Consider the following 17,155-nt stretch of genomic DNA (forward strand, 5'->3'; position numbering starts at 1 on the left):
ACCTTGGCTCAAGCTGGGAAGTAAGGCAATAAGTGAGGTTTTGAAGAAAAATGGCATGAGGATCCCCTTAATTGTGCTGGCCATGAATCTCTCCATATGCACCCAAGAATCATCCATATATCTATACCTGCAAGGCCACTATTCTTAAGGTTGTTGCAATGCCAAAAAGCAAAGAGGCACAGAAAAATTTCTAGTGCTTTTAATTTTAACACTCATATATTCCATAACCTAAAAGCGTTATTGAAAATAGGCAACAGAATATGACAGAGCTAGGTTCAAATCCAGTCACACATACTAGCATGGAATTTGGAACAAATCACTTCATATTCCCTTTCTAAACTTCAATTTCTAAAATGGGGGTGGATGATGGAGTCTGGTCAGAGGATGAAAGAGAGTGCATTTAGGGGCACCTGGGTGGCTCAGTCAGATAAGCAGCTGCCTTCAGCTCAGGGCATGATCCCAGAGTCCTGGAATCCAGCCCCGAATCAGGCCATGCTCGACTGGGAGCCTGCTTCTCCCTCTCCCTCTGCCTGCGATTCCTCCTGCTTGTGCCCTTCCCTGTTAATAAATAAAAATCTTAAAAAAAAAAAAAAAAAAAAAAAAGGAATGCACTTTAACACTCCTTGAGGGGCACCTAGGTGGCTCAGTTGGTTGGATGTCTGCCTGCACCTCAGGTCATGATCCCAGGGTCCTGGGATCCAGCCCTGCATCAGGTTCTCCACTCAGTGGGAAACCTGATTCTCCCTCTGCCTGCTGCTCTTGTGCTCACACTCTATATCAAATAAACAAATAAAATCTTAAAAAAAAAAACAAACCAAAAACGCTCTGACTGATGTAAAACCAAGGTTCAAGTTTCTGGTGATTAATATAAGAGTGTGTATACACAATTTGCCCAAGTGCCACACAACTGCTTAATGTTTGTATTTCCTCCACTGTCTTCTTTAAGGCATATCTTCTTTTAAGCAAATTCAGTATTTGATACAAAATTTTGAATTTGATTAGAGAGAGAACAGTTATGCATATTACAAAAGGAACCATGGGGCACCTGGGTGACTCAGTTGGTTAAACGTCTGCCTTTGGCTCAGGTTGTAATCCTGGAGTCCTGGGATAGAACCCCACGAACCCCACTTCAGGCTCCCTGCTCAGCTGGGAACCTGCTTCCTCCTCTCCCTCTCCCTCTGTTCTTTTCTCTCAAATAAACAAAATCTTTAAAAAATAAAACAAAAGAGCCATAGCAAGTTTATCTTAAGCAGCAAATAATGTGTTTGATTAAAGTGCCATTTACACAACTTTTGAGGGGACACCTGGGGCTCAGCGATTGAGCATCTGCCTGTGGCTTAGGGCGTGATCCTGGAGTCCAGGACTCCCCCATCAGGCTCCCTGCATGGAGCCTGCTTCTCCCTCTGCCTATGTCTCTGCCTCTCTCTCTCTGTGTCTCTCCTGAATAAATAAATTAAATCTTCAAAAAGACATAAAAATAAACAAATAAACAACTTTTTTGGGTCCATATAAAAAAGGTTACCTGCCTTGTAATAGTGAAAAGACAAGGTTAAATCCTTCAAAGTTCCTTTCCCTGAAGGTTCCCAGAATTTACCTTTAGGATATCTAGTTCTTTAGCAATGGACAGCTATTTATAATTGCTAATTGAATGGCATTTCTAGTACAGACATACAAACACAGGAAAACGTGATCTAGAGTAGACAGACCCATATTTTGAAGTAGCTCTATGTGTATTACATAAACCTTCCCTGAGAAAGAGCAAAATAAAAGGAGCCTGCCTAACAGGGCAGAGGAAAGAAGCTGCTTATGACTGACGGAGGCGTTCCTACGGAAAAAGTTGTTGTGCTGTAAGTGAAATCAGCCTTAGTCCTAGACAGGCCCAACTCCAATGTGGTATTTAAGATTTTCCCCGAGATCTCTTTTTCTTCCTAGAGTATCATTCTCTGAAGGAATTCTCTATAACTTTTATAGAAAAGTTATTGTACCTTTCACCTGAAATTAAGATGTCAGGTTGTTTTTCTATAGGAAAATTTCTTAACTTTTATTAAATAAATATGAAAAAATATGAAATTTCACTTTACAGTGCTTTTTAAAAAATACATATATTCATTTCTTTTAAAGATTTTTATTTATTTATTCATGAGAGACACAGAGAGAGGCAGAGACACAGGCAGAGGGAGAAGAAGCAGGCTCCATGCAGGAGTCCAATATGGGACTCGATCCCAGAACTCCAGGATCACATCCTGAGCCGAAGGCAGATACTCAACCACTGAGCCACCTGGGCGCCCCTCATTTTGTTTTTTTTAGATTTTATTTATTTATTTATGAGAGACACAGAGAGGCAGAGACACAGACAGAGAGAAGCAGGCTCCATGCAGGGAGTCTGATGTAGGACTAGATCCGAGGATTCCAGGATCACGCCCTGGGCCCAAGGCAGACGCTCCACTGTTGAGCCACCCAGGTATCCCTATATACATGTATTCATTTTATACATACTTCAATTTAACAATCCTCAATTTTTACCAAGGTTAGAATGTCAATGAAAATGATTATTTATTACTCATCACTATCAATTACTTATGGCACATAAACATATTCCCCCAACCAGATTTATATTTATTTTTTTTAAAGATTTTATTTATTTATTCATGAGAGACAGACAGAGAGAGAGAGAGAGAGACAGAGAGACAGAGAGACAGAGACACAGGCAGAGGGAGAAGCAGGCTCCATGCAGGGAGCCTGATGTGGGACTCGATCCCGGGACTCCAGGATCACACCCTGGGCTGAAGGTGCGCTAAACTGCCGAGCCACCGGGGCTGCCCAGATTTATATTTAATAGCATTGCTAAGTACTACCATCTGTTCAGACATGGATATGGTATAAGAAGAAGCAACAACAGGTCTTTAACTATTGTTTGTGTTTTTTTAAGTAGGCTCCACGCCCAGTGTGTAGCCAAGCATAGAGCTTGAACCAAGGACCCTGAGATCAAGACCTGAGCTGATAATCAAAAGTTGATCACTTAACTGATTGAGCCACGCAGGTGCCCCATCAATCATTTCTGAACAGTCTTAATATCAACCAAATGCCATCTGATTAAAATCTGAATATTTTTCACATACTGACAAGGTTGCTGTTTAAGCTATTCCTGTCTTCCCAGGGGTCCGTGGTTCCAAAACTCCTTAGCCAATCTTTTCCCTCCACCACTGAGTACTAATTCTTCATGGGTGGCTACAAAAAAACTAAGTAATAACGAAACCTCCTAGATCTGAAATTCTAACCCCTCCTAAAGAAAGTATTAATCATATTATTTCAAAGCAAATCCTTAAAAGCAACAATATGGGTTTCTACCACAGGCAGGATAAGAGATCACAAACTAATGAAAGAAAAATGGAAGCTTAAGACTGGAACCATCTGTATTCTGGGAGATCTGGATAAGAAAGGGGAAAAAAGAGGAATTTTTTTATTTTTCAAGTAACAAACAGTACTTTGAGTCTATGAAATTCTATTTTATTAAGGTTTGTGACCCCTCCCAGACTGACCATGAAACACAAAAACAATTTTCACATTCAAGAGACTGCAACAAAGGCAGCATATGAAAGGCTCTCAAAGAATCATAAAAAAGGTTAAAAACATGCTCAGGTACATTTTCTAATTTGCTTTGGAGAGATTATATACTAGAGTTATTAATTTAAAATACTGAAATTTCATGCAGAAAATCTGTCTTAGAGTCATTCTGGTTTAATAGACAATGTGTTTATATTATTTGTCATAAGCTTAATGCAAATAAGCCTTTTATAGTGGATTATAAATACAGAAACTCTTACCAACTAGTTACCAATCCATCATTTCCCAACTGGTAACAAAATACATCAATTCTTGTCATATTAGTATCATATATACTTTTTATTACACAGACATTAGTTTGTAATTAGCTGACCAAAAAAACAACTATTGGAACCGCCTTAGTAATTACATTATTCTATGGCAAACTGTCATCCATGAAAAGTTAATTCCAAAAAAGAAAAAAAAACAGAAGTCCGTGTTTGGTAACAAGGGTAAATGCTAAATGAAATTTAATGTTCTCTGGACATATTCCCCAAGAATTATAGTAGCTGACTTTCAAAGAAAAATTAAGACATAATTTCTCAAGTTAATTGAGCCTGTTCAATGTTAGCATGATAAGAACAACCCAGAAACCCACCTCAGTGTGTCTCTGATGTAATGCATTATATTCCTTCTTCAGTTCTGCTTCTCTTTCTTCAAGTCTGCTGACTGAAATTAAGATACATAACATTTAATCAGAACAAAATATAAGAAATTCACTTAAAAATTCCATTCTTAAAACCTGGAATAGGTTATCTATAATTCTTAGCAACTTTAGGACTCAGTGCTTCTCAAAATAGAGACCTCAGTTACCTTCCTTAATAAGTAAAACTTTCAGCAAGGGAGGATAAACTAGATTTTTTAAAAGCCCCTATACATCAGATTGCTTCTCCTAATAGGTGTGTTTCTCAGGTCATCCCTTTAAGTAGATTTTTACTGTGACATAAAATGATCTCTTTCGAAAACACTTTACAAATCCCCTCATAGAAGTTTTAACCTGGGGTCTGGGTCCAAATCATTGACTTTTAACATTACTCAAGCTCTTTTCACTACTGAGCAGTTATGTGAAAGCACCATTGTTCAAAAGTACTTTTTCTGCTTCAGGGCTTAATTTCAGGGACTCATTTTCTTTGATTTAGCTCCCTCTGCTGATGGAGTTTGTGAGTAGCACTGATTTGGGGGTAGGGCTGAGTACAACTACTAGTTTTAGATCCTGAGATACAGAATGTTAGGACAGGATTTCATAGGAAATAATATCAGAGAGGAATGATTCTGAGAGAAAGTAGAATCCAAGCAGGACCACAAAGAAATTAAATTACAGTACTCAAGATAGATGGTGAAGACAGTATGCAGGCACTGTTCCCACAGAGAAGGGAACACAAAACCGTGATAGTGCTGAGGAAGAGGGGAGACTGGCCAGCCTGGAGGAGCTCATACCTATTAAGTAAGGCACAGTGAGAGACGGTCTGGTGGGGAGAAATAAAGCTGGAACGACCAGGAACTTGTCAAGAAACTCATTTAAGTCTGTTTAAAAGACAGATTAGTTGGAAATGTTTTACTGGTATAAGGGTCTGCTAGCTGTAAGCATGCAAAATTGCTTGTAAGCCACAGCCTGTGACCATGACAGATGGCAGCAGAACTACTATGAACAGATGGCTGTAGAAGTAACTATGATCTATATACAACAGTACATACACGAATGTTTCCCTATACCTAATGTTACCACAGCAAACACCAAATGCATAACTTGTGCTGCACAGTAAACTCATCCTTGGTTTGTGTAGTAGCTTTACTTGCTACCATTTGTTTGAATATCTTGAAAATATGTCATTAATTAGAAAAACTGTAGCTCTGTGGCTGAAAGCAATAATAAGCAAACTTGTAATGCAGATGTATTGTGAAAATGTAATAGGTATTGAAACTATAGTAAGTTTTAGGGCTGCTTCTGTGATTTATATTTAAACACAAGAAATCCAAGCAAATTATATTTAGTTACAATTTCAAAACAAATGTCTTCTACTACTTCTTGTCAATTAAACTGATCTAAAACCTTAACCCTAATACTATTCTGTGAACCTTACCTATTTTTAGTTGTTCATTTGTGTATATCAAGATTTTCTTGGTATTGTGTAACCAGAAAAAAAAAATTGTAAGTTGGGACTCAAATTCCAACTATCATCCATAAACTTCAATTTTCAAGTTTGTGCTCAACAACAGTCTCATTAATTCTTGTCAGGTCTTGACATGAATTCATAAAATAAGTTTGTATCACCATCACCACCACTTCTGATAGCAGCTAAAATTTTATAGTGCTTATTATGTACCATGCACTGTCTTGTGTGCTTATATAAGCAAATTATTTGAACCTTATATTAACCTTATGCTGAAAGTATTAATACTACACTCATTTTAGAGATAAGAAAACTGAAGCAAAGAGAGGTTAAGTAACTTGCACAAAGTCGCACAGTTAGTAAATAGCAAAACCAGGATTCTTTTTTTTTTTTTTTTTAAAGATTTTATTTATCTATTCATGAGAGACACAGAGAGAGAGAGAAGCAGAGACACAGGCAGAGGGAGGGAGAAGCAGGCTCCATGCAGGGAGCCTGATGTGGGACTTGATCCCGGGACTCCAGGATCACGCCCTGGGCCAAATGCAGGCGCCAAACTACTAAGCCACCCAGGGATCCCCAAAACCAGGATTCCTAATGGAAGAGTCTGGGCCCAGAACCTGTTTGTAATTATTTAACATAGTAATACTCCCTTTGATCTATTCACATAATGGAGCCTACCTTAAAACTTCACTTGGAGGAAAAATGTATAGATGGTATTCTTTCTTTCAAACAAAAAACGCTCTGCTCTTCCAGAAAGAATCTAGTTACAGATATTATGACTTAAAGACATCAAATTGCCAAGAAAAATACATATCCAACTTTATCAATCATCAGAGAAATATGTATTAAAACCAAAATGCAGGGATCCCTGGGTGGCGCAGCGGTTTAGCGCCTGCCTTTGGCCCAGGGCGCGATCCTGGAGACCCGGGATCGAATCCCACGTCGGGCTCCCGGTACATGGAGCCTGCTTCTCCTTCTGCCTGTGTCTCTGCCTCTCTCTCTCTCTCTCTCTCTCTCTCTGTGACTATCATAAATAAATAAAAATTAAAAAAAATAAATAAATAAAACCAAAATGCAACACAGCCCTTGTATACCCATCAGAAAAGCTACAATGAGAAATACAATATACCAAGTTCTGGTAGAATATGGAGCAACTTGGACTCTCATATGCTACTGGTAGGAGTAAAAACTGATACACTATTTGAAAACTGCTGGGCAAGATTGCATATTTACCAATCCAATGACAAAACAACTTAATTGCTAGGAAATACACATACATGTCCACCAAAAGGCATTTAAAACAATGCTCAAAGCAGCACTATCAGTAATAATCCAAACCTAGAGACACCCCACCCATCCAATAGCATAAAGGATAAATATTCCTGCATTTTAACACTATTCAACAGTGAGAATGAACAAACTACTGCTACACATCATGGATGACTCTCACACACAGGAGATTGAGGGAAAGAAGCTAAAGCAAAAGAATACAAAGTTCAAAAGACATACTTAAGGAACTAAGCTAAAACTAATCTAAAATGTCAGAAATCAGGGTAGTGGTTACCTTTGGGGAGGAGTTAGTGACCTGATTAATTTACTGTGTGTGCAGCCCCACCCTACCCCAGTTCAAACACACTGAGCACCTATGCACACAGGCACTTACTTGGGCTTGAATACTCATCATTGTTTACGTTCTCCGACAACTCTGAATTCAACATTTAGCAGAGGATCTAAACAGACCATTCAGACCCATTACGAACAAATTGTGCCAATTCACCATTAAAATGTATAGGAAGATGAGCAAAAATGCTACCGGATTGAAGAATTATAAAAAGAAAAAAAAGAGGGCAATCGGAGAGGATAAATTGGAATTACTCTTTTGAAGGTCATGTTGGTGATACCTAATAAAATAAGCAATGTCCTCCTCTGACCCAGTATTACTACTTTTTTTTTTTAAGAATTTTAATATTTATTTGAGAGAAAGCACAGCAGAGAGAGAATGCTTGGGGGGGTGGGCAGAGGGAAAGGAAGTAGCAGATTCCCTGCTGTGTGAGACCAATGCAGGGCTTGACCCTTGATCCCAGGACCCTGGGATTATAACCTGAGCCGAACCAACTGAGCCATCCAGGTGCCCTTCCAGTATTACTATTCTTACTCATCCTGTGGAAATACCAAAGCCCAAAGATGTGAAAATGTTCTATGCAATACATTTTATAATAACTCCCAAATTACAACCATCCCCAAATTTGTCATTAGGTGGTTGGTAAAATGAAATATCATAGTCATTGGATTGACCACAATCCAGTGGCTTTGCTACTTCCAAGTTATTTTACCTTGAGTATATTAATCCCTCTGGGCCTTAGTTTCCTTATTTATAATTGAGAAATAATAGTTTAGTAGAGTTTATATTAGTAATAGTACCTAGCACACGTTTTTCAAATACAACAAAGGTACTGCTAAAAGGAATGCAGGGTATCTACATGTGCTGACATGAAAATGGTTCCTAAAACTGAATGGAAGAATGTTGAATATATACTGCTATATCTGAGAATAAAAAATAAATGCCATAAAGGTGGAGTCCTAACTCAATAGGACGGGTATCCCTGTAAGAGCTCTTTCTCCCCACTTATGCACAGAGCAAAGACCATATGAGGACATAGACACAGCGAGAAGGCAGCTATCTGCAAGCCAAGGAGAGACCTCTGAAGAAACCAAACTTGCCAGCACCTTGGTCTTAGACTGCCAGCCTCCAGAACAGTGAGGAAATAAATTTCTATGGTATTTTGTCATGGCAGCCCTCCCAGAGTAATATAAGAAACTAAGTATCATCTTGGAAAGAAGCTTAAAGCTTTTGTACAAGGTGTTTATCAAGTAACTTGGATAGGCTGGACTTGCAGCTTATAGAAACAGGACCTCACTGATATCATGGCAATTTGCTTACCAGTGCTGGTTTGTGTGGCTTTGCTGCTATGTGCTACTTAGTAGTAAGACTGTGGGAGATATAAGACCCTAATATACTACAATTACCAGAGATTTCCTTATATACCTAAATGAATGTGCTTTGTTCACAATGGTTCATCCTCATCTATAAAAATTCCTTAAGAGTTCTATTAGTCACTTTGCTCCCCTTAAGCATTCTGGATTATCCCTATCTAATTCCTTAAGCCTCCACCCACAGCTTTCTAAACCATTAGTTTCTGCCTAATTTATTTCCATAACATCCTATTTTTACTCGCCTCAAAAATAGCACATGACGGGATGCCTGGGTGGCTCAGTGGCTAAGCGTCTCCCTTGGGCTCAGGTCATGATCCCAGAGGTCTGGGAAGTCCTGCATCAGGCTCCACTTGGGGAGTCTGCTTCTCCCTCTGCCTATGTCTCTGCCTCTCTGTCTCTCATTAATAAATAAATAAAATCTTAAAAAAAAAAACACTTGATAATCAACCCATTTTCTAACACCTCTTTCAAAATATATTAATCTCATAGAAATTATCTATGTCTTTTTTTTCTTAGCATACACCACACAAAAAAAGGTCATTTAGGGATCCCTGGGTGGCGCAGCGGTTGGGCGCCTGCCTTTGGCCCAGGGCGCGATCCTGGAGACCCGGGATCGAATCCCACATTGGGCTCCCGGTGCATGGAGCCTTCTTCTCCCTCTGCCTGTGTCTCTGCCCCTCTCTCTCTCTGTGTGACTATCATAAATAAATAAAAATTTAAAAAAAAAAAAAAAAAAAAGGTCATTTAGCATATGCAAACTATATGTGGTTACATGACTTGCCCCTTACCCTGTTTGTTATTTTTATTAATCAACTTTATTTTTTTTACAGCAATTTTAGGTTCACAGCAAAACTGAGCAGAAAGTACACCGTGTTCATACACCCCTTCCCTGTCACAAACACACACCTACAACCTCCTCCATTTCTACATTCTGCAGAAGAGTGGTACATTTGTTACAATCAAAGAACCTAGCTGACATTATCACCCAAAGTCTACAGTGTGCATTAGGATTCACTCTTACTGTTGAATATTCTATAGACTTGGACAAATATATAATGACATGTATCCACCATTATAGTTTTCACATAGAATAGTTTTACTGCCTTAAAAATCCTGTGCTCCACCTATTCATCCTCCTCCCTTAACCTTGGCAACCACTGATCTTTTTACTGTCTCCAGTTTTGCCTTTTTCAGAATTCCCATAGAGCTGAAATCATACGATACAGAGTCTTTACACATTGGCTTCTTTCACTTTGTAATACGCATTTGGGGTTCCTCTGTGTCTTTTCATGGCTTGATAGCTCATTTCTTTTTAGCACCAGATAATATTACATTGTATAGATGTGTCACAGCTTATTCCTATTATTTTCCTAAGAGCAAGAAGAGTGAGACATAAGAGTTTTCTTTCCACATTCATTTTCATTATTCTACACCACTAGAGAAGATAATCCTTTTTTTTTAAATTTCTCTTTTTTAAAATTTATTTATTTATTCATTAGAGACACAGAGAGAGGCAGAGACAGAGGCAGAGGGAGAAGCAGGCTCCATACAGGGAGCCCGATGTGGGACTCGATCCCAGGACTGCGGGATCATACCCTGAGCCAAAGGCAGATGCTCAACCGCTGAGCCACCCAGTTGTCCCAGAGAAGATAAATCTTTTTTTTTTTTTTAAGATTTATTTATATATTCATTCAGAGAGAGCGAAAGAGAGGCAGAGAGAGACACAGGCAGAGGGAGAAGCAGGCTCCATGCAGGAAGCCCGATGTGGGACTCGATCCTGGGTCTCTAAGACTACACCCCAGGCTGCAGGCGGCGTTAAACCGCTGCGCCACGGGGGCTGCCCCAGAGAAGATAATTCTTAAAACTACCTTATGGAATGACAGAATTCAGTAACTTGAGAATGTGTCTCACGAATGTACAAAATAAAATTTAGAAAATTATATTTAAGAAGTGTTTTCTACCTTTACTATAGACCTATATGTTTATACTATTCAATCAAGTCCAGAAGTCTTCCTAGAATAGTATGGTACATTTACTCATAAAATGCGGGTGGCAAAAAAAACTCTCCAAAATTTATAATGTAGTCAACTCCTCACTCCCATTGCTAATTTTCTAGGGGCAAGATAAGATTTGTAGCCAAAAAAAAAAAAAAGATTTGTAGCCCATAAACACATGTATCTTGTTAGCAAAATCTAACCACTAAATCAGAAATTGATTTCCTTGTAAAAAGGAATTATCTTATGGTTAAAATGTCTACATAAATTCGATTTAAACCTATCAGTTCCTCTAACCTAAGTATTACCCATTTCCATCTTCCCCTCCACTCCAGTGTAAGAATTACAGCCTATTCAGCTCAGTCTATTTACTTGAGGTCCTTAAGTGATTATTTCTGTATCTTATTAAACAGAAAACTTGCTATTTTGTATTGTCCTATCCAGATGTATCATAGATAACTAATTATATAAATCAAAAGAAGTACACTAAAATATATTACCTATTACTAGTAGACAACTACAGCATTACAAAGATGGTTCAAACATTAAGTTACCCACTTCCCCACTTATGAACTGGGAATTAAACAAGCCAGGATGCCAATGAAAAATCCAAGACATATCTTCCCAAAGGAGTTGTTCATTACATTCAACTCTACAAAACTACATAGGCTTTCAGATTGCTAAGTTAAAGTTTGTTGTTGTTTTCTGGTTCTCAGACCAGCAATATATAGGCAATTAAAAGGCGAGGAGGGGAGGAGGGTACACAAAATGTAGAACGTCCATATAAGGGAAAATTATTCAGCCTTAAAAAGGAATGAAGTATGGCTGATACGTATACTGCAGTCTGGATGAAACTTAGGCTAAGTGAAAGAAGCAGTTACAAAAGATCACATATTGTATTATTCCATTTATATGAAATGTCCAGAATAGACAAATCCATAGCAATAGAAAATAGATTAGTGGTTGCCAGGGGCTAGGGAGAACAGGGAATGAGGAGTGACTGTTAATAGGGATGGATTTCTATTTGGACTGGTGAAAGTGATCTGGAATTAAGACAGTTGTGATGGGGGCACCTGTGTGCCTCCATCTGGTTAAGCCTCTGCCTTTAGCTCTGGTCACGATCCCAGGGTCCTGGGATCAAGCCCTGCATCAGGCTCTCTGCTCAGTGGGTAGCCTGCTTCTACCTCTCCTTCTGCCTACTCTGCCTACCTATGTGCTCTGTCAAATAAATAAAATTAAAAAAAAAAAAAAAAAAAAAAAGACAGTTGGGGGACACCTGGGTGGCTCAGCAGTTAGGCATCTGCCTTTGGCCCAGGGCATGATCCCGGGATCCAAGATCGAGTCCCACATCAGGCTCCTTGCAGGGAGCCTGCTTCTCCCTCTGCCTGTGTCTCTGCCTCTGTGTCTCTCATGAATAAATAAATAAAATCTTAAAGAGAAAAAAAAAAAAAGACAGTTGTGATGGTTATACAACTTTGTGAATATACTAAAAATCACTGATTTGTATACTCCAAAATGGTGGATTTTATAGTGTATGAATTATATATACATACATATATATATATGTTTTTTTTTTAAGTAGGCTCCATGCTTGAATTCATGACCCTAAGATTAAGAGTCACAGGCTCTACCAACTAAGCCAGCCAGAAGCAGTGTGAATTATATTTTTTTAAAAGGGAGATATCATTCAAGACCTATCCCTAACACAAGCATCAGAATATTACATCTTGGGGATCCCTGGGTGGCTCAGCGGTTTGGCGCCTGCCTTTGGCCCAGGGCGCAATCCTGGAGTCCTGGGATCGAGTCCCACGTCGGGCTCCCTGCATGGAGCCTGCTTCCCCTTCTCCTGTGTCTCTGCCTCTCTCTCTCTCTCTCTCTCTCTCTGTCTATCATAAATAAAAAAAAAATAAAAAAAATAATAAATAAATAAATAAATAAATCTTTAAAAAAAAAAGAATATTACATCTTAATTTAATAGTAACCTAACTTTTAAAGGAAAAGACAAGATGTGAAACAATGAGAATAAGAGAAAATCTCAACACTTAGTAAATGTTTGTTGAATAAATGAATATGCAATAAAGAGTTTTAAAGTGATAATAGCCAGAGTAACCTTGGAAGTTATTTAGAAATTAGATTTTAAGAGCACAAATTATAAATGCTATATTTTCATTAAAATTTGCCATCTTTTCTTCCTCAGATAATTCACAAGTAGAAAGAATAGGCAGATGATTGCTGAGCTTTAGGTACATTCACTCCCTTGCCTCAACACTTGAGCAAAACCATGCAATATCTATTAAAGCTCTTAAGGTAAGGCAGACAACTGGCCAGATACTAATCAAAGTAATTTCCTCTTTTTCTTAGACACATTGCTAGATGGCATATCACAGTCTCTATAATTAGTTTCTGATTGAGTTATAGCCACTGAAGTAGAAGCAAAAGCTGTGTGCACCACTCCTAAGGCCTGGCCCAATAAAAACTATCCACGTAGAACTGTCCATTCCCTTTCTCTCCTCTCTACCTTAATGGCAGGTGAGTATGATGAATTTGGAGCGAGAAGTTGGAAAGAGCCTACATCTCCAAAGGAAATGCCCACCTTCTGGAAACATCTATTCTAATTTTCACATGAACAAGAAATAAAATATAACATTTGAATCATTATACATGTATTTTGTGGCATGGTTGCTACAGAAACTAGAGTTACTTTAACTCATACATTAGCTTATGAACAGTCACTAAATCCTCTTAAAAGGCATTCTAAATTATCAAAGGTATGTTACTCGATGGTGATTTAAATAATTTATGAATTTGTTACTCTCGATGATTTTCCAAATGTTTTCCTGGCCATGATTTTCTCCAACATAAAACCTGCAGCAAGTACCTTGATAGAAATTATCTGATTGTATTTCCTGTTTTCTTCACCTCCAGTGTGATTTGAAATACCAGTATTATCTTTTTAGGTTGTAAGTTAACCACGAAGATCATGTAACACAAATTGAGAACCTCTCACTTTTCTGAAAATACAATACTTAGCACAACACAATCAATAGACTCCCGCTTTCTCAAGGCCTAAGTCACATAAGATAAAATAGTGTTTAACAGAGAAGTACTTTTAAATGCTGGGAAGAGCCATCTCTTCAAAGTCCTGGATGCCACCAAGTCACAGTAAAGGGAAAAGAAAAGGAAGTAGAAGGGAGAGGGAAAGGCAGGAAAGAAAGGCCCAACTGGGCAAGGATGGCAGACATTCCCGAAAGTTTCAGTTACCATAATGTTAACCTATGCCTATTATTGTTGCATTATAGGTAAAGTGTAGTAAAAGATCATTTCTTGTTTAATTAGTTCCTACGTGAACCCAAATGTAAAAATGATCTCAGGAAAAATCTTAAAACTTTATCATTTTATTCATCAAACTAGCCACAACCTGAGATTAACTAGAAATAAGCAAGATTCAGCTCATCCTTCCTATCCCAAAACAACAAATAAACCAATCTGCCATTCTTGAAAAACCTAATATTCTGAAGGAAAAAAAAAATCAAATCAGGGCATCTAAAAAGCAAAGCAGGGAAAGGGCAAGAAAAAAGAAGAATCAAAAGACTAATCTAAATTTTTCCCTTTTTAATCACTAATAGAGATCATTCAGCCTTATTTAAATGCTCTTTTTCTTTCTGTCCATCTTTCCAAAGAGCAAGACAACATGATTAAGGCAGGAAGAGCCACCTGCTCAGCCTGCTCAAAATCAGAGCTTACCTCCTTAGATTGATGGCCTGTGCCAAGTTTGGAACACCTTCCATCTCTGTTGTCCTCTGCCCCATCAGACTGCTGATAGGCCTATGGGGGGAAGAAAGAGAAACACACCTGCTAGAACGCCGTGTCCAACTCATTATTTGCCTTCTCAAAAGGAATCATCAGTTCTTACTATTCATGGAAGGCAGATAATCCAATGTTATTTGGCCTCAGAAGATTGGCATTGGTCTTTCACAAGCCTTTCCTTGAACAATTGAGCATCAAAAGTCTCAACAGGTAAGCAAGAATCAAATGCTGACTTAAGATCAAATAAATCTCAGACAACCACATCAAAACAGTAATAAAAGCCTCTCTTCTGCCAACTAAGTCCTGCACCATGTCTCTAAAGTTCAAAAGATTTTCAGACAGATTGATGCTATTAATCAATGACACAAGGTGAAATGCTAAAGCATTCTCATGAATTGATGATCATATCCTGAAAACAGAGTAGAATAACTTCAAAGAACCTCTGTGGTTAGAGAACTGATCTAGTCTCTGTCTTGACAATGTTACCCTAAGCCATCCACACCACAAAGTTGACTACTCTCCTACTAAAGTCTCTATGTAGGGAGAGTCCATGCTTTCCCCCAGCACACATTCCTATGTAACACCTTCATAGTCAAGAAATACTTCCTCATGATCAACCAAAATCAACAAGTAACATTTTCTCTAATTCAAATCTTCCAAAATTACAGAAAAACAACTTGGTATCTTCTTTCCCTGTCCTTTTATATGTTTGAAGTAATCAAATAATTCATTTTTATTCTGTTCTCTAAGCTCACTATAAATCCCTTCACCCTTAATAAAATTAATTTCCTATGAAACTTTAGGTTCCAGATATTAATTATAAACTACAACCTTAAGGTTTTCAATAGGCAACATTAGACTACAGAAATGAGAGAGTCCAAATACAGATAATGAGACATAAAGCAGATCTGAAGACTACACATGATGTTACCTAATGAAGTAGGCATAATAAAATGTTAGTGTTTGCATAAATTATCCTGTGCTTAATTTTTTGGCTTGCCCTCTAAAAATAAGCTCCAATAAAAACCCTTGTATAAAGTTTATTAAATATACAAATGTTTTTCATATGGCAAAGAATTCAATTCCAGTTAAAGGCACTAAAAAAGTAACTTTTTTTAAAGCAACTTTCTATATAATGAATTTCATTTAATTTTTTTTTTTCTTTTAAAGTAAGCTTTATGCTCCATGTGAGGCTTAAACTCATGACCCTGAGATCAAGGGTTACACATTCTACCAGCTGAGCCAGCAAGGCACGCTTTATTTCATCATTTTTTAAGTCAGGAGATATATGAAACTCCGAAAGTTGTCTTATTAAAAATATGCTTTCAACAAAAATACAAATGATCAGTGTTTTACTTTAGTCACTCTAAAAATAATGTAGAAAAAATAAAAATAATGTAGAAGGGATGGTCTACCGACAAGAAAAAATTAAAATGAAAAAAAAGGCCTATTACAGTATTATTCCAATTTTCAGAATATTAATATTTATTGCCAATCACAAAACATGGCAAAGGGGCTGATAAAGCTTTTTATCAACCTGAAGGTATTTTTTTAACTGATTTGAAAAACAGTGACAAAAAATAAATAAATAAATAAAATAAAAGAGAATATTTAGGCCTAGATATTAACTTAGGTACGAACCTATACTCGGTACCTTAAAAATGGTTTATTTTTCATCTATGTTATGAAAGTTCTCAAATGATCAATCACATCATTAACCGACAGACCTTGCTTATAAAACAATCCCCAAAATGGAAGTCTGTTCTAATCCCTTTCTTTATTCCTTTAAAATAAAAAAAAGTTAACGATTACACTTTCCATCTAATAACATGCTAATTCTTATGACCAAGAAATCAGAAGTGTTTTCCTTCCAATAATAATATATGTTTCAAGGTAAAGACTTCAAGGTATTTTATTAGACCAAGATCTTGATACCAAATCTAAAAAACAAATGAATGTTATATGGGGGAGGGAAAGAGCAAAAGGTCAGAATAAATCTCTACTACAGTGTTGTCAATTGTCAAAATCATTTTTTCATTTAATTTAAAAAAGAAATTTTCATTCAAAGGAAGGAAGGCCAGATTCAGAGAAGAACCCTCACATAGCTTAAAATTACTGCCATCATCTCCACAATTCAAGGGAAAAGTCACCTATTATAAATCAAAGAGCTTGAGGGAAACAGTTTTCCTGAGAGTCAAATGATAAATGGTTCTATATCAGCTCTGTGTGCTAATATGTTGCAAATAATGATTCAAATTCATGTTATGATAAATGAAATATGCTACTCAACCATACTTCTCCAACTCTTTTCACATTAAAAATGACCAAACACTAATATAAACCAAAAACCACTGAAATATTAATCTTACTTGCCCTACTTCCTTAAATATATTCTGAGAAAATTATCAAAAAATAGAGAAATCTATAGCTTTTTTTGTTTGTTTTGTTTTTTACGATTTTATATATTTATTCATGAGAGACCTAGAGAGAGAGGCAGAGACACAGGCAGAGGAAGAAGCAGGCTCCATGCAGGGAGCCTGATGTGGGACCCAATCCCAGGATTCCAGGATCCCGCCTTGGGCTGAAGGCAGGCGCTAAACCGCTGAACCACCCAGGTGTCCCGAAATCTATAGTTTTGAAAAAATA

The 17,155-nt window shown here is 37.5% G+C and overlaps 1 protein-coding gene across 7 annotated transcripts in view; it reads right to left on the reverse strand.

Annotated features, from left to right (window-relative positions):
• The window catches only part of SPAG9 (sperm associated antigen 9), a 145,979-nt gene that overhangs the window by 87,800 nt on the left and 41,024 nt on the right, over positions 1-17,155 (reverse strand). For all 7 annotated transcript variants that reach the window (XM_025440309.3, XM_025440308.3, XM_025440306.3 and 4 more), the window contains exon 3: positions 4,202-4,272. In XM_025440309.3, coding sequence (XP_025296094.1) covers positions 4,202-4,272 — 71 coding nt within the window. The remainder of the gene's footprint in view (positions 1-4,201; positions 4,273-17,155) is intronic.

This window comes from Canis lupus, chromosome 9 (assembly GCF_003254725.2).
Source record: "Canis lupus dingo isolate Sandy chromosome 9, ASM325472v2, whole genome shotgun sequence".
Classification (NCBI taxonomy): domain Eukaryota; kingdom Metazoa; phylum Chordata; class Mammalia; order Carnivora; family Canidae; genus Canis; species Canis lupus.